The sequence below is a fragment of the Alosa alosa genome, chromosome 13 (assembly GCF_017589495.1).
Source record: "Alosa alosa isolate M-15738 ecotype Scorff River chromosome 13, AALO_Geno_1.1, whole genome shotgun sequence".
Taxonomy (NCBI): Eukaryota; Metazoa; Chordata; class Actinopteri; order Clupeiformes; family Clupeidae; genus Alosa; species Alosa alosa.
Window position 1 is genome coordinate 25,006,006 of NC_063201.1, and position 22,158 is coordinate 25,028,163.

Genomic DNA, 22,158 nt, shown 5'->3' on the forward strand with positions numbered 1-22,158 from the left:
TTTTTAATTACCATCATGCCAGATTTACAATCATTTACCTTTCACAAAGTGGGAAGAAACACAAGTTTTGCAAACCTGACCATTCACAATAAATGAAGAAACCATTTTACAATGTGCTCAGCAAACTGAACATATAATTTCCATGTGGGGTAAGTAATCTTGGATATGTGGGTTATATGCATTTGGTGTTATATGTATTTTTTTTTATGATGTAGGCCTATTGAAGTTGGTGAAATGAATGGGTGTATGTAATGCAGAAAGTTTTGATTTTGAAATTGTGCGCAAGTAAACTTCCGCCCTCGGTCTTCAGGCGCCATATTTGATCAACTGCCCCATATTTGTATTCTTTTTTTCCTTCCCAGAAAGTACAGGGAACTACGAATAGCAACAAACAGAAAGTCAAGACAAACTACTGTTATAACGTCTAATGTTTTCATGTGACACCAGAGGACACATTTGAGTCTCACAAGGATATCTAAAGATATTCTGAAACGGTAAATCCAACAAGCTAATGTTAGCTCTCTAACGTTAGCTTTTCGTGAAGCGTTAACTTTAGCAAGCAGCCAGCTCGGTGTAACGTTACTCGTCTTATTGTTGTTGACTGCAACGTGTTACGTTAGTCTAAGCGTAAAGTGCACTGCATTTTATCTATTCGGCCACCTGGAAAGTGGTTCGTCGTTGCATACATTTATATACTTACAGAAACCCAACTACTTCTAACAATTCGTACGTAAGTCGCCGAACCTATCCAAATATCAAGCGCCAAAAGTGGCTAACTTGCACAACTTGAAACACTGCGTTCGACTAGCAGTGCTGGTTCTCCACAACAGCGTTAGCTAGCTGGCCTGTGTTATCAGTCATTTGCTGTACACTAAACTAATTCAGGAAGGTTTAGAACAATTTGTTTCTTGTGTTGAATAGTCCTCTCGTGTTGTCGCCTGCTGAACTTGCCTGGTAACTTTGTTTGAATGGGAGAATCAACTTCCCCCGGAACATCCACTGTAAACTACGTTAATCGACTTCCTATCTGACTTGGCTGGTTAGCTACTCTGCATTCGTGCTTCCATCACATTTGCTATGGATCCCAGTTATAATGTTTAATCTAATTTAACTGTAACAAATGCCATCAACTGGGTGCATGAGTTCCATGACTTCGTGAAAGAAGTTGGCATGAACGTGGCCAGAATTAACACAAAACGCTTTGAAGTGGTTCAATGTATTGCATTAAATGTTGAAATGTTCTCCCACATAGAAAGTTGAAAGTGAATAAAAACTTCGCTTTATGTTGTATTTCAACATCAGATGTCTCTTGTGGATTTGGGGAAGAGACTGCTTGAGGCGGCACGCAAAGGGCAAGATGATGAGGTCAGGACTCTCATGGCCAATGGAGCTCCTTTTACTACAGACTGGGTGAGCATATTTGTAAATAATGACTACAGTATCTCTGTAAGAGAATTGTTAATACTGCAACTAATCAAATATAAAACTAATATATTCAGATTTACACATGTGTGCAAATGTATGCATTCTGTGTATATGTTAATGATTACAGTGTTTCCCATACATTGACTTATTTGTGGCGGCCCACCACAATATCAACATTGACCACCACACAATGATTTTCCAGGTTGTATTAAATTGTGCTTAAATCTGGTTAGCATCGTAACCACGCTGTGCTAATTTGTTAAAAACTGTTGTATTCAAGTTCATTCTGCAAACCAACCACCACAAATGGAATTCAATTATGTGGGAAACACTGGATTATCATATAATACCATTGTTATTATTTGATTCTCACCTGTATGTTTTCAGCTTGGGACCTCACCTCTTCATCTTGCTGCACAGTATGGACACTATTCTACTGCGGAGGTACTACTCCGTGCAGGCGTCAGCAGGGACGCCCGCACCAAGGTGGACCGGACCCCTCTTCACATGGCTGCTGCAGAGGGGCACAACAGCATTGTGGAGCTTCTTGTCAAGGTAAAGGCACAACACTGCATCATCCTGCTGTCAGTCTCAGGTTATCTGGAGGTGGGCCTTGTTTTAGAGGACATTGATGTTCCACCTCTCTGTGCTGCTCCTCAGAATTGACCCCCCACCCCCCCAATATTTTTTTATAATTTGTAACAGCAGCTCATAGAAATTCAGTTTCAATGCCCATTATTCTAAAACAAATACAAAATATGTTTTTTGTGTGTGTGTGTGTGTAGGACCATATCTTAAAAAGAGCTTATTTCAAACAGGCATACACATCTGTCAGCTTGCTCAGAGAACACTTGGTGTATAAGTAATTAAGTATATCCAAGCCAGAGGGCCAATATTTTAGAACTTTTCTACCCTAACTCCAACAAGAAATGCAAGTATCTAGCTTGAAGTTTGATTACTCCAGCTGACTGGGCATCCAATTAAGGCAAAGGTAGCATAGTGGCTAAAGAGCTGGACTACCATGCAGTAGCCAGTTGTGGGTTTAATTCTAAAGAGCTGGGCTAGCATGCAGTAGCCGGTTGTGGGTTTAATTCTTGATTGCCTCCGTTGTGTCCTTGAGCAAGGCACTTAACCCCGAGTTGTGATGTACGTTGCTGTGGATAGAAGCATCAGTCAAATGATTACGTACAGTATGTTGTGTTTTGTTGTGTTGGGCAGAGTGGAGCGGATGTGAATGCTAAAGACATGCTGAAGATGACCGCGCTCCACTGGGCCACTGAGCACGGCCACAGGGCCGTGGCGGAGCTGCTGGTGAAGTACGGCGCCGACACACACGCCATGAGCAAGTTCGACAAGACGCCCTTCCTCATCGCCGTGGACAAGGGCAACACCGACCTCATGCTACTTTTGCAGGTAGTGTATCTGGTAAATAAACAAATCAACTAATCCTGAGCCTAGCGTGGGGAGAGGGAGAAATGGCCAGCCCAGGTTACCCTGTCAGTTTGGATAAAAGCATCTGCTAAATTTGACTCACTAAATTGAATTCCTTCTACTAAATATCACTGTTGTTGTATTTTAACATATGTCTCTAGGCAGCTCACAAGTACAGCCATTCTGATGGTCTATCTATATTACGTAATGTGTGTCTAAATTGTGTGTGCTGTATATTTGTATGTGGAAGTGGTGTGTGCTGTGTGTTGTGATGTGTCTAAGCTGTGTGTTGTGTTGTCTAAGCTGTGTGTTGTGTTGTCTAAGCTGTGTGTTGTGTTGTCTAAGCTGTGTGTTGTGTTGTGTCTAAGCTGTGTGTTGTGTGCTGTGTGTTGTGTTGTGTGTTATGATGTGTCTAAGCTGTGTGTTGTGTTGTGTTGTGTGTGTTTGTGACAGGAGGGCATGCAGCACCAGGTGAACGTGAACCCTCTGAGCAGCTCTGCCACCTCCATGCCCAGTCCTCAGTTCCTCATCTCCTCCTCAGGGGAGCTCGTCAACTTCTCAGACATCGTCCTCACAGCTGCTAAGCCCAACTCAGGTAGGAAGACCACCTACAGGGCCAGTGGCGTCTTACAGGCTGGCATTTTACAGGCAGGCTACACCAGGCACCTAACTAAAGCACTCCATTCTTACACAGGGTGTAAAAATTGTTTAGAAGAGCCTTCTAATTTTTTCGAATGTACACGCTGCTCTCACGTCTGGTGTAGCCAGTTTTATTGATTATAGAGGACGCTAATTGTTGCAGCAGACACTCCACTAACGGAGCGCTTCATCTATGCCATCTACTTTAGATTTCAAATGCTTACGGACCCCTGTATGTCTTGTATGCCAGTAGGTGCCACTGAGGAAGTGATCGCTCCAAACTCTGTGGATTCCGCCATCCAGCAGGTTGTCGGGGAAGGAGGGCAGAGGGTCATCACCATAGTGACTGACCAACAGGGCAACCTGCAGCCAGCTTCTTTGGGGCAGAAGTTCTTTGTCACCATGCAGGGGCAACAAAGTGAGTGGTAGACAGCATAGTTGTCTCACTGCTTAAGTTAGAAGATAAAACGGTTTGCTGAAAACTGCAGACTCCATCTATGGATCTCATCTAATATAATATAATCTATGGGTGGAGTAAAATCATTGTCATATTTACATACATTATACTATGCTATGCTACTATTTTATTACTATAGTATTATTATATTAGGAGCTTTAAATAGTGTTAAGTCATAGATATTCACAGTAGAAGTCTTTCTTCCATAGGGCAAAAGGTCACTCATATAAGACTGATGTCTTGCACATTCTCCTGTGAAAACATCCTGTCCTGTTGTAGTGGATGTGACTGGTGTGTTTGTGTTCTGAGTGCAGTGGTGGCTGTTCCAGCTGGACAGGTTACAGAGGAAGTTGTGGTGGAGGAGTCCAAACCTCCCACGCCACGCAAGAGGAAACTGGAACAAGTGACCCACCACATGGATCCCAAACAGAAGGTTTGAGAGCTACTGTTGCTTCAGTGCTTGATAGGAAGTAGGAAAAGTTTCAAAATGTATTGTTCTTTTTTTTTTCAGTCTGAAGTTATAGACTGGGCAGTGCAAAGTAATTACTTATGTAGAGTCTTTTATCATGCTACATATCGCTCATGTGTTCTGTGGTGTTAGATAAGATGACAAGCCTATAAAAAAGATAAGTTATGACAAGCCTATAGAATCTATACAACCCTATGCCATATTGTTGCATTTGCAGTGCTGTTAGTTAACTCATTCACTTCCTAATCTCTGGCTTTGTCAGCTTCTTGATTTGTGTTCCATGGTGTTGTTAGTTAAGGCTGTTGTTGCTTCCTATAAAACCGCACTGACTTCCTCCCCTCCCTTGTGTGCTGTCGCAGCAGGAGATGGCGGAGAAGGACAGCCGTGAGCAGCTGGAGAAGCAGCTGATGGAGGCCAACCAGCGGGCGCAGGAGTACCGCCAGCAGCTCCTGCAGAAGGAGCAGGAGGCCGAGCAGTACCGCCTCAAGCTGGAAGCCATGACCAACGGCCAGCCCAACGGCACGGGCGAGGACACTGGAGCAGTGGAGGGCCAGGAGGAGGTGGTGCTCCAGGAGGAGGAGGAGGAGGGGGATGTGGAGCAGGAGGAGGAGGAGGAGGTGGTGATGATGTCGGAGGGTACCATCATCATCAAGCCCAGCGAGCTGGACGCAGACATGGTGGAGGAGGAGGGCGAGCAGGTGACGCTGGTGGACGTGGCAGAGAGCGCCTCTGTGTTGCAGACGCCGGTGTCGACGTAACACCTCCACACACACATGCACACACACACACATGCACGCACACACATACACTTAACTCCTCCCAGCAGCTCTAAAGCCCAAAGGCACTTCCCCCACTCAGGAACTACACACACTAGATGACACCCTAGTAATGTTTCTCGTTTTTAATTTATTTATATTAATCACACTGATGAGTTACATGACAACAACTACTTTTTTTACTTTATTTGGAAAAAATGGGACACAATGGACCAGAGGGCTAATCGATAACCGGATACATCAGCTCGCACTCAAGAAGTGGACCAACGTCCAAAGTCCACAGCACAGGAGACTGACATTTTACGCTGGACGTGGGTGTGGTCCTCCTCACTGAGACTGACTTGATCTTAGCTGAGCTGTCTTTTAGCTGACCATATGCCCACCACCTTCCACTGTTGCCTTAATATCTCCAAAACGCAGTGCAAACAAAGCCGGTTTTATACTGCGTGCCGGTTCTACCTTCTACCCCTTTCTGCTGTGTTCTCAAAGACATGAGGAAGCTGACATGAGGGATCAGACTGGGACAGTCTGTCTCTGGCTGTGAAGTTCCTCATACATCTGCCAGAGATGAGGCAGAGCAGCGCCTCCGGAGACAAGCGGCAGCTGTGCTGAGCGGGCGAGGGAGTAGTCTGGTGCCGGAGGGGTCAGCGGGAGAGGAGCCAGAGGTACGCGCGGCCTCACAATCCCTTCTGCTGCTGTCCGCAATCAGAGGCGGCCGCTCAGCTCGCCTCTCAGCAGCCTCTGCAGGTTTCTGCAAAGTGTTCTTTCATGTACCGTTGGTCTGAAAATCAGCTTAAAAGCAGGATGATTTTGTTCCCGTAGTCGTACTGCCTTGTATGTTATGGATTGGGAGATCTACTTAACACATGAGGTAACAGTTGTATGTTATGGATTGGGAGATCTACTTAACTCATGAGGTAACAGTTGTATGTTATGGATTGGGAGATCTACTTAACACATGAGGTAACAGTTGAAGGAACATCCTCAGGCAGTCATTTAGGCAGAAGAACAACATGGAGGATGTGTAGAATCCACAGATTCTGCCAATGTAGCATCTCTCACTGCTCTCCCTTTTTACTGTGTCGATTCTGTTTTATTGTTTTCATTTTACTGACTACATGGTGTTTTATATGTGACCTGTTGTAAACATCACATTAGTCAGTGTTCAACACGATGACCTGTCTAAAATGAAACACAGCCCTAATTTCTCTGTTGCTATTTAAGCGAGTGTGATGCTTGCATATATTATACACTAGGGACTTTGTGAAGCATTGGACTCATTTGACTTTTCTTTCAATACTGGGTTAATCCAGAGCCACAACTGGGCGAACAAAAATGACTACAAATTTGATATGATAGGCCTTGACATGTAGCTATTTATTAGATTGTACATGAATTTTCATTACTGTGTAAATTCATTTCTGAACTGACACATTGGAATTTGGTGGTCTGCAATGAGCACTACAAATGTGGAACTAATTTAAATGTCAGTTAGGTGCATCATATTTCAACTTGCCCTAAAGAACTACATAATAGAGAGAGCTGTTGCCTAATAGATACCAATGAATGGAAGTATCCCTGAGCTTTTTTACCAAGTTTGTAAATATTGGTACTGTTTTTAACTACAGCTGAGCTATCCCACATTTAGGGGCTGCTTTTATGAAGATCTTACAAACACAGTACTTCAATAGAACACTATCAGGTCATTTTGATACCTTAAAGCAGTGTTTTGTGTTTGCTTTTTGTAAATAGATGTTTTAGTGAGAATCATTATGAATATAATTATTGTTTTTCAAGTACTTGTTTTTTTTAAAGAAAATATATAAACCTATGTAGATTTCAATAAATACTAAATACTATCAGCCACCTGTTGAAAATGGCCTTTTTGTCACAGTTTGTCATATTTAAGGTAATTCAGGATGGGTAGAGACTGTATCTGTATTGAATGGCGTAGTGTTATATTCAGTGCTGCTCTTACCCAGACCCTGAGTGCCTACTTTCCTTGTGAAGAGTTAATTTCTCTGGCTTGGAGGCCCTAATTATTTGCCTCCACTACCATTAAAGGACATCAGGGCTCCGAAAATGAGCTGTGAGTCCGTGACCAAAGGAGAATGGAGGCCAATCTGAGCGGGGTGACAAGGGCAGATAGAGATGAATGACGCAGGGGGTTCAAACCACACAACCAACACACACACACACACACCTGTATTGATTTAATGCAGTTTGTAAAGGAAATGAACATGCTCCTTCCTGTTCTCTGTTGCAATGGTAGACAAATATGAAATAGCCACAAGGGGAAGTGTTTTGGTGTATGTAATTTATGATTTCACACAGAGCTGCATGTTGCTGTGTAAAACGCACTTGGCAAAGCTAGGCTATAAATAGACGTGGGAAAGAAGCTTCTGCTCTCCCTGAGCTGTGAATGTGGGATAGTTCAGTTCAGTGTGAATAAGACATTTTGTTGCATTTGATCCAAACTCTTTGGGAACCATTTTTGTTTTTCAGATGCTTTCATTGTTTATTACATCGAGAAATCTCACTCTTGTCTTGAAGTATCTATTCAGCTAAATTTACAGGAGAAATTTCAGACACAGCTGTGTAGAAGCACTACATAAAGAAACACCAACACACTGTACCACTCTGATGCATGATTAAGTGGGTTGTACAAATACTTTGCCAAGGAACAGTTATGCAGTTATGCAAGCCACCTGTTGTAGGGATCTGTAAACAGTTGAAAGGCACAAGTTTTACAAATTTCAAAGAACAGCCGGCAGAAATTTTCAACCATTAATTAATCACAGAAACAAGATCAGTTAGGTCCAGAGCCATCGGGCAAGTTGACGTTAAGTAGGCACAAAATGTTTAAAAGTCATCAAGTGTTTCACTGAAGCTGTACAGGATTCACTAATGTCGACTCCGTTTCCATCCTTGACGCAAATATCACTGATGGTGAAGCTATGAACCAAATGCAAACACTTTTACATGGCCAAATGATATTCAGAGTGTTCATTAAGCACAGAATAACCCCCAGAAGCACTGTTTACCACATTTTCCCCACTGTAGTGTAATTATACGATGTGTTCATCCTTGTGAAATATGGCATTACATCAACAAAGCAGAAATTGAAACAACTTGTCATACCCTGGCCACAGCTTGCACAGAAAGTACAAGAGTACAATATCAAAATACTGAAGGAGTGAGTGAGGAAGAGCTTAAATACCAGCTGTTTGTTTGTTTGTTTGTTTATCATCTCCAGAAGAAAACAAAGCAGCACTAGGATGACTAAGCAAACCAAGATACCTTATGACCGATGCACGCCAAAACACCTGCCTCATCAAAGGAGGTCACTAATGACATCAGTTTAGCTCATATTAAAGCAAAAGAAGACAAAGGCCGAGAGAGAAGTTCATTCACTCATATTTCTGTTACTGAGGCATCCTTAAGTGGTTGGATTGTGTGTTGGATGCAGTGAGGCACACAGGGTCTGTCCATATTTGCATTGTTCCCACTGTGATGTAAACAATTTGTTTCTTTGTGATGTGTGTGTGACTTCAGAACTGTTGGCTTTTGTATCACTTCGCAGAGGTTTGTGTTTAGGGTGTGTGAAGGTTGTCGATGATGGAGACATTATCCTACTGTGTCGAGGTTTGTGTTTAGTGTGTAAAGGTTGTAGATGATGGGGGGGACATCATCGAGGTGTGTCTTAAGGGGGTGTAAAGATTGTGAATGATGGGGACATTATCCTCCTGCATCAAGGTTTGTGTTAAGGGTGTGTGAAGGTGGTGGATGATGGGGACATTATCCTCCTGTGTCGAGGTGTGTGTTAAGGGTGTGTGAAGGTGGTGGATGATGGGGACATTATCCTCCTGTGTCGAGTGTGTGTTAAGGGTGTGTGAAGGTGGTGGATGATGGGGACATTATCCTCCTGTGTCGAGGTGTGTGTTAAGGGTGTGTGAAGGTGGTGGATTATGGGGACATTATCCTCCTGTGTCGAGGTGTGTGTTAAGGGTGTGTGAAGGTGGTGGATGATGGGGACATTATCCTCCTGTGTCGAGGTTTAGGTTAAGGGTGTGTGAAGGTGGTGGATGATGGGGACATTATCCTCCTGTGTCGAGGTGTGTGTTAAGGGTGTGTGAAGGTGGTGGATGATGGGGACATTATCCTCCTGTGTCGAGGTGTGTGTTAAGGGTGTGTGAAGGTGGTGGATTATGGGGACATTATCCTCCTGTGCCGAGGTGTGTGTTAAGAGTGTGTGAAGGTGGTGGATGATGGGGACATTATCCTCCTGTGTCGAGGTTTAGATTAAGGGTGTGTGAAGGTGGTGGATGATGGGGACATTATCCTCCTGTGTCGAGGTGTGTGTTAAGGGTGTGTGAAGGTGGTGGATGATGGGGACATTATCCTCCTGTGTCGAGGTTTAGGTTAAGGGTGTGTGAAGGTGGTGGATGATGGGGACATTATCCTCCTGTGTCGAGGTTTAGGTTAAGGGTGTGTGAAGGTGGTGGATGATGGGGACATTATCCTCCTGTCGAGGTTTAGGTTAAGGGTGTGTGAAGGTGGTGGATGATGGGGACATTATCCTCCTGCGTTTCTGGGCCCATGGGTCCCCAGTGTGACCAGTTCAAGTCAACAGCCAGCTGTCTCCTCGCTAAAGCCCAGCTGCGCTGCGCCGGGGTGCTGCAGCGAGGCCAGAGGTCAGACGATGCGGTAGTCAAACGTGTCCTTCTCCATGTAGTCCGTCCAGGTGGAGGAGGGCATGCTGCTGTAGGGGTCCAGCAGGATGCGGAAGCAGCGCACGATCAGCAGTCCGAGGAAGATGAAGAGGAGAAGGACGAAGACGAAGGCCGCCCGCTGCTCCAGCGTCAGGAAGGTGGACATGTGCGGGCTCCCTCCGCCCGACGCCGACAGCGTGCTGCTGTGCAGGCTCTCGGCCATTTTGGGGTGAGCCGCCGTGTCTGCGTCTGTCCGGATCGATCACTCCACCAACACGGGCCCAGGGACCGCGGTCATCTCCGGGGGTTACGGGGGTAGCTGCTTGGGGCGACTGCACTCTAATGTACACTGTCGGTGTTGAATGGCTAAGTCCACTTAAGAGACGGTGTCACACGTTGTGAGTCATTATTCTCGGTGTCGCTGGAGCCCAGCCTGCGTGTTTACAATCAAGCGCAGACACACCGACCAACCAGCCACTCCTCCCGACTCTGAGGGAAAAGGCAGTGCCATCGGTTGAAGTGTGAAAAAGGCAGTGTGGCATCTCCCTCTCCCCGTTCACATTTCACCACAAATGAAAACCTTGCTGGGTTTATGTGAAAAAACTTCACTTCATAAGACCAGGGCTACAATACAGTATGCCATCTTCTACCCTTTCTTCTAGGTAGTGTGTTAAGCACATATAATTAGAATGATTAAAGTTACAATTATCTTCCTATCTTATTACTTTTAACAGAGACTGATGCATTGCATTGATACATTGATGGGCAATCATTTAAAATACTGTGCTCACACATCAATAGACGTGATCAAGGCGTTCCCTAAGCACCATACAAAACAGCCAGCATCCTCACGCATGTATACCAACAGCAACATATCATTAACACTGTACATGACCAGTTTGCTCTCTGCTCCTCACCGACTACAAAAATCTAAGAACTATTGTGCAGATCGCAAATTGAATGCGTCAAGTATTTGGCATGACCGGTACAAGAGTGCAAAGAAAGAGATCACCACACACTTACCTGTTGTGCTGCTGAGAGAGAGTGAGAGAGAGAGAGAGAGAGAGAGAGAGAGAGAGAGAGGGAAAGAAGCGCTGTGAGGGTGGCTACTGGCCACAAGCTGTGTCGTGCTCAGCTCAGTGAGGGTGGCTAGTGGACGCAAGCTGTGTCGTGGTCAACTCAGTGCCTGCGATGGCCACAAGCCTCAACTTTTCCCCTCCGCTTAGCTCTGTCATCAGGCGATCCAAATAGTCTTCCTTATAGCCACCCTTCCATCTCTTGCTTTTGTTGTCCAACTCCCTCCTCTCCCCTCCAGAGGAGGATGTAGTGGTGTCTCGTCACCCATAGCAACCAGTTGCCATAGCAATTTCCCCAAGTATGATCACTGAATGTTCAGCAAGTCTGAGTGTGTGTGTGTGTGTGTGTGTGTGTGTGTGTGTGTGTAAAAGAGGAAAAGACAGAGAAATAAAGGGAGAAAGAGAGAGGATGTGTAAATCGCTGTTTGTGCTTGATGAAGACGCAGTGAGAGCCATTTATGTGGAATCAGAGCACCTGCTAAACTCACACGAAAAATTACGTCTTTTTTTAGCCTCAAATAAATGATTGTTTGGCTTCAGGGTATTGCGTGAGCAATCAGGATCTGGAACGACAGTTAGGCGGTGGACACTGCCCTCAAAAAAAGAGCAGCTGAACAAAAAAAGAGTCAATTTCAGCACATTTGTGGCAATTACCTCTGTATTGTTCTCTGCCAAATGCTTTCAGTCAGTCAATGGAAGGTACATATGCATATCAAAGAGCTGATGCTCAAAAGACAGGAGGCTTGTGATGATGCCCCCATGTTGCCCATAAAACACAGGCAGAAAAGGCCTCTCTCCACTCATCTCACACGGAGGAGCCATTTGTATAATGCTCCTGTTTCACATTTTCATATCTTTCCAGTATTGGGTAAAAAGACATTACACACACACACACACACACACACACACACACACACTGAATTCTATTATGTGTGATATTAAAGGAAGAAACCCATGGCATAATGTAATGTATTTGCCGAACAAATGACCATGGGTTGCAGCACAGGGATATTATCACACAAATGATTTCACAAATGATATTGGATGTAGATGTGATGGTGATTGCTTCTCCATGCATGAACTCGAAAATGAATCAACAGGCACATTATATGAGCCAGGGCCCCTGCTGTAAAATGTTCAGACCCAAATGGTGTCTAGGACTGTGGACTGGAGTCGTTCCCCTGGGAAAGGTCATGCACATCGCCAGGGACAGCAACTGACACCTCAACGTCTCTGAATAGCTTCTCTTTGCCCAGAGGAAGCTGAACCGTCCATCTACAGTCCAGATGCAAGGGGGTATCAGTCCATATGAACACTAGGGTGGTTTGTTTTTGTCTTGGCAATACATACAAACCTGTTCTTAACCAGTTTACACCAGCAGCTGGCAGAGAATATTAAAGTGCAAATTTGGCTGGTAAATGCAACATGCTGCATTGCAAAGTGGTCTGATGTAGTGATGTAGGGATAAACAATATATATATATATATATATATATACATACTAAATAAAGATGACAATTTTCAGATTTAGGGATTAAAGATGGATCGATATGTAAATCATTTCTTCAAATGAATATAATCAGTCACATCCTCAATAATGTGTTATGTTGCAGATAATCCTGAAGCAATGTTTGTGTGAGAACACTGCGTTTCAGCGTGAACTCTGCCATGGTTCACCCCCTCCCCCTTCCCCCAAATCTGGCTAGGGTTGCAACATTTGCTTTGCAGTCTCTCTTCCAACATCTTCCAACATCAGTTCTTCTGACAGTATTACCAAGATGCCTATCCCCACGAGTGAACAGTATCAACACACTATGATGCTGCCACCCCCATACCTCACCAGAGAGAGATGGTGTTTCTCCAAGCATGCGAGCAGGTTCAGCACAGTGCAGATATGCATTTTAATGGTGGGTTCCCCTGAGTTTCAGCACAGTGAAGACATGCATTATGATGGTCCGTTCTCCTGAGTCTGGATTTACAGCCTTGGCAGCTATAGCTGGTACCTGGTACCACACTCTGCCAAGTGATGAACAGGCTAGAAGGTGCTGTAAAGCGCACGCAAAAAACTTCTACCCTGCTCTTGCCCACTCTGCTAAACTCTAAATTTACAGTTTGCTCTGAGACCATGGTCCATAAAACACTGAACAAAACAACATTAAAACATGTTTAATGATGTATGTATTTTGACACTCGGCAGAAAAAATGTGCTTTAACTCTCCTAAGCTCAAAAACAGGCGAGTCCCTGTAAAAATCTGTGAGTTTACTTTAAGATTTCTAGTTTCCTTGGGTGCATCATGTCCTGAGTTGAACCACTGCTCTGACTGTGGTGAAGTGTGGCCAACAGGAAACCTGCTGGAGAGCCAGTAGCCAGTGCCACAGGCTTGGTTTAGTCCGACATCAGCATGCCACAGATGTGATGACTCTCGAAGGGGCCTGCGGCTTAACTGCAGAATGAGAATCGGACCTGTTGACAGACAGTTCATTGCTCAACTGCAAGCTACCTCAGACATTGTACCCTTTTAGCACGACAGAGAACAGACCACAAACCTGGTCACCTGTCTACACCCCCCTGTCCTGTAATTTCTGACCTGTCACCCCCTGTAGTGCCAGGTCAAAAATAATTTTTCGATTTTTCACATAGACCTCTGTTTCTCGAGGTCATTGAGTACCGTCGGTACAAAAAAAAAAACCCTAAAACAATCAGTGCTACCTAGCTCGAGTTGCTACAGCCAACAGCTAGAGTCGCCATACGAAAGAGAAAAGCTACCGTGCTACACTCATGGGGGCATGTTCCTAAACCACATGTTCATGTCCACAGAGTGTAGTAGGGTGACAGTCGCAGGGGAAGCTTCCTCTGAACCTGCTGGTCCTCTGGAGAGACCTTTCAGTCTCCCAGAGGGGAGTGGGGTGAACAGTCTGTGGTTGGGGTAAGAACGGTATTTGACGATGCTATGTGCTTTACACAAGCATCACTTGCTTTGGATGGCGTCGATAGAGGGGAGTGAGGAACCGGTGATGCGTTGGGCAGTTTTCATCACCCTCTGCAGTGCTTTCCGGTCAGATGCAAAGCAGTTGCACCATACGGTTACACAGTGGTGAGGATGCACTTGGTAGAAGTTCACCAGGATCTGAGGGGACAGGTGGACCTTTTTTAGTCTCCTCAGGAAGAAGAGATGCTGGTGAGCCTTCTTGATCAGGGTAGAGGTGTTGAGGGTCCAAGAGAGGTCCTCAGGGATGTGGACACCCAGAAACTTAAAGCTGGTGACACGCCTCAGTCCCGTTGATGAGGATGGGGGTGTGTGTGCCAGCTTTAGACTTCATGTAGTCCACAATTAGCTCTTTGGTCTTCTTGGTGTTGAAAGCCAGGTTGTTAGGTGCTGGACCTCCTCCCTGTAGGTCGTCTCATCGTTGTTGCAGATGAGACCAATCACCATCGTCTGCAAACTTGGCAATGGTATTAGAGACATGTGCAGGTGTGCAGTCGTAGGTGAAGAGGGAGTAAAACATTATGTACTCTCACAGCACCCCTTTTGTGTGTGTGTGTGTGTGTGTGTGTGTGTGTGTGTGTGTGTGTGTGTGTGTGTGTATGCACTGGATTTTGTGTGCGTACTGAATTTGAGTACTGTATTTTATTTCATTTTGCATTGTATTTGTTTGTGTGATTTACATTTGAACACTAGATGGCGCATTAGAGCTTTCGTCCTAATGGAAGTTTTCAAATAGCATTACTAAGATCCTGCCACAGGGTGGGGATATTGATTCATGAAACCAGAAATGTCCTTTGTTTGCAGATAAACGAATGGCTGTATTTTGTTGTTGAAAAAAGATAATTCTTAAACATATGGACTTCCAAGACAGCCATGATAAAAACACCTATTCTCAGAAATCGGCCTCGACATCAACTGGCAGCTTGGCACAGGTAGGCTATACTCCGTTAAGTTGGATAAGACGTATGCAGGAAGTTGGACGTGTTTAATTTCCTGAGACTTGCTGTGAGGAGATCTGGGCATCACATATGGCACCTCACAACTCCCTGTGCACACACCCTGGTAAATACAATGATGGAGTTTGTAAATGGGAAAACTCACAGCTTGGTCTTCTAAAAACAAATAAAAAGAAAGGAAAACATCATAAAAAAAAACACCAGAGGCTGTTTCTGTCCCTGTCCAGAGTTAAAGTTTGTTATGAGAAGGCACGAGAATAACAATAAGAGTGGCTGACGGCTGTGTTATTTGAAAGGGTTAAAGCAATATCAGTGCTCTTTCGGTTAGAAATAAATTTTCCTCTAGAGAACCTACACTGGGATCCATTCCATAAATGACCACAAAACGGATAGTGATGGCCGTTAGCCATGTAGCTAACACTGTGCTAAAGTGCAATATTATGCAGTCTAATGCAGATGAAGAGTCTAAGTTCAACACTTTCATGTCATACAAATGCAAATATATTTTCATCAGTAGGAGATAACTATGTACTAGTATAACTAACTACTGTATTTTTTTCCCAGATTAAAATCTTTCTCAAGCATGCTATTTATCCACCTGCACTGTTTCCTGAGTTCAGTGCACCATACTTTGCTGGGTTCTTAAGCTGTAGTGTGTGAAAGTAGTGGGCCTATTCTTCTACAGCCCTTTTGACGGCTTGCTATGCTTTAATTATATCTACTAACATTGTTTTTTGAAAAATTATGGGTTGAGGGGAGGTGGTGCGAATCATTTTGCGGAAGAACATTGAATTGCTTTAAAACTGTCATCTCTTCACAATCATGCAGACAATAATGATCCTTGGTCTCTAAGCCTGTTAAATTCCAGGATGAGCAATTTAGGGTGGGAGGGAGGGAGAGAGAGAGAGAGAGAGAGAGGAGAATGTGGGGGAGAGACAGAAAGCTGGGAGGGAGAGTGGAGTGGAGAGCAAAGGGAAATTATTTCTCTGTGAAAGAGGTTCTGAATCATTAGGTACAAAGGAAGTGCTTCTGTTAAGGGACTAATTGAATGTCAACGTGAGCCATCGTCCACAATCTCAAAGCACAGCATCAGCAATACCAGGTGGGCGGCTGAACAGCACAAAGTTTGGGGAGATGAAGCGCTAGTCCAGACGCCGAGTAATCAACTCCGCTTAATAAGGGCTGGAGTGGCTGCTCCGAGCTGGGTGGGCGTCACAGGAGGTCGACACAGGCGAGAGAGAGAGAGAGAGAGAGAGAGAGAGAGAAGACAGAGAGAGAGAGCGAGAGAGACAGAGAGGGTGGGAGGGAAAGAGAGAGGGCCGGGAGTGGGGGTGGTCTCACTAGGGTTACACACACACTGGCAGAAGTTAAGTGACTCAATTAAAACAAATGAAGACACAGGCTAAAACATGAGCACAATGGCTCCTTAACAGCACCCCCAAATGCCCTATCCGCTTTCATAACAAGAAAGGAGAAGACATGATACAGCAAAATAGGGGTGTAAATCGGAGCCTTCATGACGATTCGATACGATATCGATTTCTTAAGCCAGCGATTTGATTATTTTCGATACTTCAGAATTCCCCACGATACGATTCGATACGATTTAATACTCGATATCTATTAAGTTTCAAATAAATCAACAAAAAATAAATAATTTGCCTTTTATTGAGAATACAAAATTATATTCACATGATGTAAATATTACAACATAGCTTGTGCTCAATGTACTGCAAATAGAACAGTTACTGCTACAGTTAAAAAGAGTAAAATAAAGTGCAAGTAGCTAAATTGTAATTAGAACAAAATAAAATAATAACGTCTAATGCTTACTCTGCAGGTCTAGTATGGCCAATTAGCCTATTCACTGTAGCCTGTGTTCTTCCTCGACAGTCGCCACTAATACCATAGCGTCTTTTCTGGCGGCAAAATAAACACATTGATCGATACTCTTGCGGACGATCGATGCATTGAATCGTCGGCTGCATAATCGATGCATCGATACGAATCGATTAATATTTACACCCCTACAGCAAAACTGCAACAACCAAAGAAATAAGCAATTTACTGGTACTGAACTTAATGCAGAGAATAGCAATAGAACTGAATTGTCCCCATAAATCCTTAGGCAACTCTGAGGCAACGGGCCATTTGCCTGTCAAGAGATTTGGTTTTAAATCTCCAACTCGGTCGTGTTCAGACAAGGACAGGCGGTAAGATGAAAGAGAGTTTTGGCGGGCTTTTTGTTGTTGTTTCTAGTCCACTCTCCATCTCTGCTTGACGGTTAAGTGTGTCCACAGCTGAGGGACTGTGAGGGAACAGGCTGCGGTGACAGCCACTAACAGCCCATGATGGGAACGCTCAACCCGCCACTTCTCATTTCGTCAGATCGCCGCTTTATTCATGTGCCACCTGCTAAAACAACGATGTAAGGGGCGCGATGGAGGAACAACAAACCCACGGTAAAAATAAACAAAAACATGCACAGATGACGCAAGCCCACGCCCACGCATCCCTGACTAGAACACTTCCAAGTAAGGAAAGTCTTTTAATTTGAACGCGAAAAAAGGCACATTTGGTGAGTTGAAATTAAGGTTGGGAATCAAGGCTGTCCTAAATATAGGCACAAAGGTGAAAGCTACGGGCCATTGCATACAGTATGACCCTTGAGGACCAGCTAGCGGGGGTTTGGACTGGTCTGAGGCTGGGGAAATTCCAAATGGCTTATGAGGTCCTGGCGTGGACAGTGCCCGTGGTTGGCAGGTTAATTGGGGCGTTATATGTACTAATGCCAGCCAGGACAGGTGCATGGTGAGCAGGTTGGGACAGGCAGGCACTTTCTCTGCCAGCTGGGAAGAGGGAGATGGGTGGTGGTGGTGTGTGTGCGTGTGTGTGTGTGTGTGGGGGGGTCGATAGGGGTGAGGAGGGTGGGGGCGTTGTGGGAGCTGAGCGGGAGTGTGCAGTGGGTGGAGAAAGTGTGTGGTGGGCGGAGGGTGTGTGAAAGACGGACAGCCACAGGTGTCCTCTTGTCTCTGGGTGAAAGTGTCAAAAGTGCTGAGCGAAGAGCGTCTGTTGCACCCACCCCCTCCACCCCCCTCAAAAAAACTGGACAGAACCGGTCATCTGTCCTGTCTGTCGACCCCAACATGCCCCCCCAGTCCTGTTCTTAGCGGGGGGGTTGTGCCACGTTCCAGGGGTGCCACTCATAGCAGAGATGCCAGCAGCGCTGCATAGTTCTCCACTGACATCAGAGCTTAGCAGAGCGCGGCGAAGACCAGCCCACTGTCAAACACCTGCAAAGCTGCATCATTTCATTGCTGCTGGGAGTGGTAAAAAACACACTGAATACACTGGACAAAAACTCACCCTCTTGCGAGGCAAAGCCAAAATTGACTGCCTTTGGAACTAAATAATCTCCAAAAAAGGACTTCATTGCTGACCATGGACACAAAACATTACTTAATTCTGTTTGAGAATCTGTAGCTGCAATATTATTGTTGTTGTTATTATTATTATTATTATTATTATTATTATTATTATTATTATTGCAGTAGTAGTAGAAGTATAGTAGTAGTAGTAGTAGTAGCAGTGATAGTAGTAGCAGCAGTAGTAATAGTAGTGGTATTAGTGATATTGTGTTGGTGGGTCTCCATATCTATCTGGTTCCAGTAGCCTAAATACCGACCAGTAAACAGATAGATGGCAGAACACGCAGTTTAGTTGGGAGTGGCTGCCCGTGAGTATTAGTTGGTTCCAGGAACACTTAACTTGCAATTTGGCACTTGTTAAGCCCTTTTAATGTGGACGGAATGATACATTACGGACAGGCGGGAAAGGTCAGTGTGACTGTGTGTGGGAAGCTGAGATGCGTCCAACAGAGCACAGCACGGCACAGCTCAAAGCCTAAAAACAGCACATTAAATTCATATTAGGAGCTCGGGTAGGGCCGTTTTGTTAATGAAGACGTTAAATTGGGGCATATGCAGTTGTTCCCACCGCCGTGTGGCTCAGGACCGATGTTGTAACACGACACTTCACTACGAGGAGAGTGCAGTGTAGTCGTCGAAGAGAAAGGGGGTCAACGCACTTATGGTAGAAAAGCTATGTGTTTCCTTTGAGGTTTATTACCCATTTAAAGGCATCCAAATGTTCTGTGGTTTGTGGCCCACTGGCCTGGGAGAGAGTCCAGCAAAGCATACTAGGCAGACTGTCAATGTATTTCTCCACAATGATGATTCAAATTCAACTCGGTTTTGGTTCTAGGTTTACCTAAACACACACACACACACTTTCTGGAATGCAAGTTTGTGGGAGCCTTTTTGAATGCTTTATGAATTTGCAAATGATTGCCCTACAATTTTGCGTTGAGCAAAATATAGAAATGCTGATTTTGTAAGTCTGAGGCCAAACTGCAAAAAAGAAAACAAATTTAAAAACAGCAGCAACAAGGGAACAATAATAGGCTTATTATGAGCCTGACATGGAAAAGTCTATCTACAACATATGGGCTCCTAGGCCTCGTATGGCTAGATGAGAATTACTTTTTCATTACATTTTTATGGAATATTACAACCCCAAATCAGAAAAAGTTGGGACATTGTGTAAAATGTGAATAAAAACAGAATGAAATAATCTGCAAATCTCTTAAACTCATATTTAGTTGCAAAAAGGACAACATATCAAATTTCTTTTCTCGGCCAAGTGTATTTGCGTATACAAGGAATTTGGTCTCTGCATTTATCCCATCTGTGAATTTGTGAACACACAGTGAGGCACACACTAACCTGGAGCAGTGAGCTGCCTTGCTACAGCGGCGCTCAGGGAGCAGAGAGGAGTTAGGTGCCTTGCTACAGCGGCGCTCAGGGAGCAGAGAAGAGTTAGGTGCCTTGCTACAGCTGCGCTCAGGGAGCAGAGAGGAGTTAGGTGCCTTGCTCAAGGCCACTTCAGTCGTTCCTACTGGTCGGGGATCAAACCGGCAACCCGCCAGTTACAAGCCCGAAGCCCTAACCAGTAGGCCATGACTGCCCCAGATGATGAAACAATGTAATTTTAATGCTTCTTACTATGATATTGTGAAGTATTTGGCGAGTATATTATCTATAGGACATAATATTATTAAAACATTCAGAGAATCCAGAGAAATCTTTGCAAACAAGGGAAAGAGCTGAAAAACAATATTGGATGGCTGTGGTCTTTTGGACCTCAGATGGCACTGCACCAAAACCAGACCTATTTCCAGACCTGTCATTGTATGGCCTGGGGAAAACCTCTGATGACTATTGTCTATGTGCACAGTTTGATACTCAATTCAAAAACTGCAGCCAAAATTGTAACAGGCAAAAATGTATTGAGATATGATACAGAAAATACCACTGTCTTATCTGGGTCTGAGCTTGTTTAAAATGGACTGAGGTAACATGGAAAAAGGTCCTGTGGTTAGACCAATCAAAATTTGCCATTCTTTTTGGAAATCATGGACTCATCTGGGCTAAAGAGGAGGGGGCCTATCCAAGTATCCAACCTATCCAACTTGTTTCAATACTTAGTTTGAAACCCAACATCTATGAAGGTGTGGAGATGCATTAGTGACAGATGGGCATCTTGCATATTTGGCAAAGCACAATCAATTCTGATTAATGTATACAGGTTTTGAGCAACATATACCTCCATCCAGGCAATGTCTTTTCCAAGGAAGACCTTGAATATTTCTGAAACAATGCCAAAATGAATTGTGCACATATTTAAACAGTATTTTTCCGTAGAGGAAAAGTCCAGGTGCTAAAATGGCCAAGTCAAATTAGATGCATAATGAAATGAAAAACATGAGTAGCCCATACTGTTGAGCAACTGCAATCCTATATTGGCGAGTAATGTGACAACATTTCATTCTCAAATCTCTAGCAGCTGGTCTCCTCAGTTCCATTTTACAGAATTGTGTTAAATGAAGAGGTGAAGCAGCACAGAAGCAGCACTGTCACTGTCCCAACTTTTTTTGAAACATGTTGCTGACATCAAATTCAAAATGAAGTTGTATTTTCCATGAAATAGTCCAAATTTTCATTTTCAACAATGTTGTCTATGTCCTTTTTGCTATTAAATATGGGTTTAAGAGACTTGTATATTATTACATTCTGTTTTTATTTGCATTTTACACAACGTCCCAACTTTTTCTGTTTTAGGGTTGTACCTGACCTTTTCATATATGCTGTGAATGATATATACAGACAGTATATAAACAGTGCTTCCATATTTTCCACAGGAGAAGATCTGTCAGAAAAGACCTTCCCTGGTTTGTCATGTGAAAGGGTATGAAGGAAGACAAAAAAGTAGTGCGTGATTCTCATCAACAGAACTAAACATCTGGCTTAACACACACACAAACACATTATTCTCCACAACATCTGGCTTAACACACACAAACACATTATTCCCCACAACATGTTCGTGCTGAAACAGGACTGACAGCTTAATCCAATCTTCCCATTTTCTACAAGCCCACATTTAAACCCGATGCCCCCGTCCCTGTTAAAAAAAGAGGGGTTTGAAGGTGGGCAGAGTGAGCATGTGCAAAGCTGGGTTTGAGTTTGAGCAAGGGATCAGGTGACAGTGGAGGAGAGAGAGAGTTTGAACAAGGGATCAGGTGACATTGGAGGAGAGAGAGAGACAGTGAGCGAGGCTGACAGAATAGAGACCCTATTTAGACAGGTGATTCATACTCTCTGGGCTCTGGTCAAAACGGATTATGGGAGATGCAAGAGCAAACAAAGTAATTGGAAAATATATTTCCTGTCAATCATAGGCAGAGCACCAGCAACTATCCCGCTGCCGTCCGTGACATATCTGCCCTAGGTGCTCCGTGAGGTCATATCCTGAGCAGCGTGGAGCCATAAGGTAATAATAACATGGAATAACACATTCTAGATAAATTAGGGCAAGCAGATATCATAACACCCTTTTCCCTAACCCTGGGCATGTACATTACTTATAATGCTTAGTGCTTAGACGTACTTATGCACCCTCATTAGCATTGCGAAAAGCTGCAGTCTGATGCAAATATAAACAAACTAATCTTTTAGTATTGATATGAATCTAGGTAAGTGAATATAATTTAACGTTTGAATAGACCTGGAGAGAATGATTAGCATAGGCCTACCCACTCATCGCAATGGCCAATGCTCAGCTTGCACATTTGGTCTAGGCAGTGAGCAGATACTAGTGCTGCTGCTGCTGC

At 44.2% G+C, this 22,158-nt stretch overlaps 2 protein-coding genes across 11 annotated transcripts; one reads left to right on the forward strand and one right to left on the reverse strand.

Moving 5' to 3' along the window:
* Positions 1 to 3: 3 nt before the first annotated feature.
* On the forward strand, positions 4 to 7,052 carry gabpb2b (GA binding protein transcription factor subunit beta 2b). 10 transcript variants are annotated; one of them, XR_007195462.1, is made up of 9 exons: positions 163 to 494; positions 1,303 to 1,410; positions 1,813 to 1,980; positions 2,644 to 2,850; positions 3,310 to 3,451; positions 3,746 to 3,913; positions 4,267 to 4,385; positions 4,781 to 6,068; positions 6,115 to 7,052. XR_007195462.1 is itself a non-coding variant. In XM_048260746.1 (8 exons), the coding sequence occupies exons 2-8, from the start codon at positions 1,303 to 1,305 to the stop codon at positions 5,177 to 5,179; spliced, it is 1,311 nt and encodes a 436-aa protein (XP_048116703.1). In that variant the 5' UTR covers positions 4 to 149; the 3' UTR covers positions 5,180 to 7,052. The 10 variants fall into 10 exon arrangements, 9 of the variants coding, with proteins under 9 accessions (XP_048116703.1, XP_048116707.1, XP_048116710.1 ...); XM_048260746.1 differs by lacking the exon at positions 163 to 494 and adding an exon at positions 4 to 149 and having other exon boundaries at positions 4,781 to 7,052; XM_048260750.1 differs by having other exon boundaries at positions 161 to 494; positions 4,784 to 7,052.
* Positions 7,053 to 9,513: 2,461 nt separating this feature from the next.
* On the reverse strand, positions 9,514 to 10,205 carry LOC125306008 (cortexin-2). The gene has a single exon (XM_048261139.1). The coding sequence runs from the start codon at positions 10,130 to 10,132 to the stop codon at positions 9,893 to 9,895; it is 240 nt and encodes a 79-aa protein (XP_048117096.1). The 5' UTR covers positions 10,133 to 10,205; the 3' UTR covers positions 9,514 to 9,892.
* Between the last annotated feature and the right edge of the window lie 11,953 nt (positions 10,206 to 22,158).

Excerpts from the sequence above, each read along its gene's own strand:
- LOC125306008 (XM_048261139.1), bottom strand. The coding sequence starts at position 10,132 with ATGGCCGAGAGCCTGCACAGCAGCACGCTGTCGGCGTCGGGCGGAGGG.
- gabpb2b (XM_048260746.1), top strand. The coding sequence starts at position 1,303 with ATGTCTCTTGTGGATTTGGGGAAGAGACTGCTTGAGGCGGCACGCAAA. Across the intron at positions 3,914-4,266 it reads CACCATGCAGGGGCAACAAA|TGGTGGCTGTTCCAGCTGGA; the intron begins GTGAGTGGTAGA and ends TTCTGAGTGCAG. Across the intron at positions 4,386-4,780 it reads ACATGGATCCCAAACAGAAG|CAGGAGATGGCGGAGAAGGA; the intron begins GTTTGAGAGCTA and ends GTGCTGTCGCAG.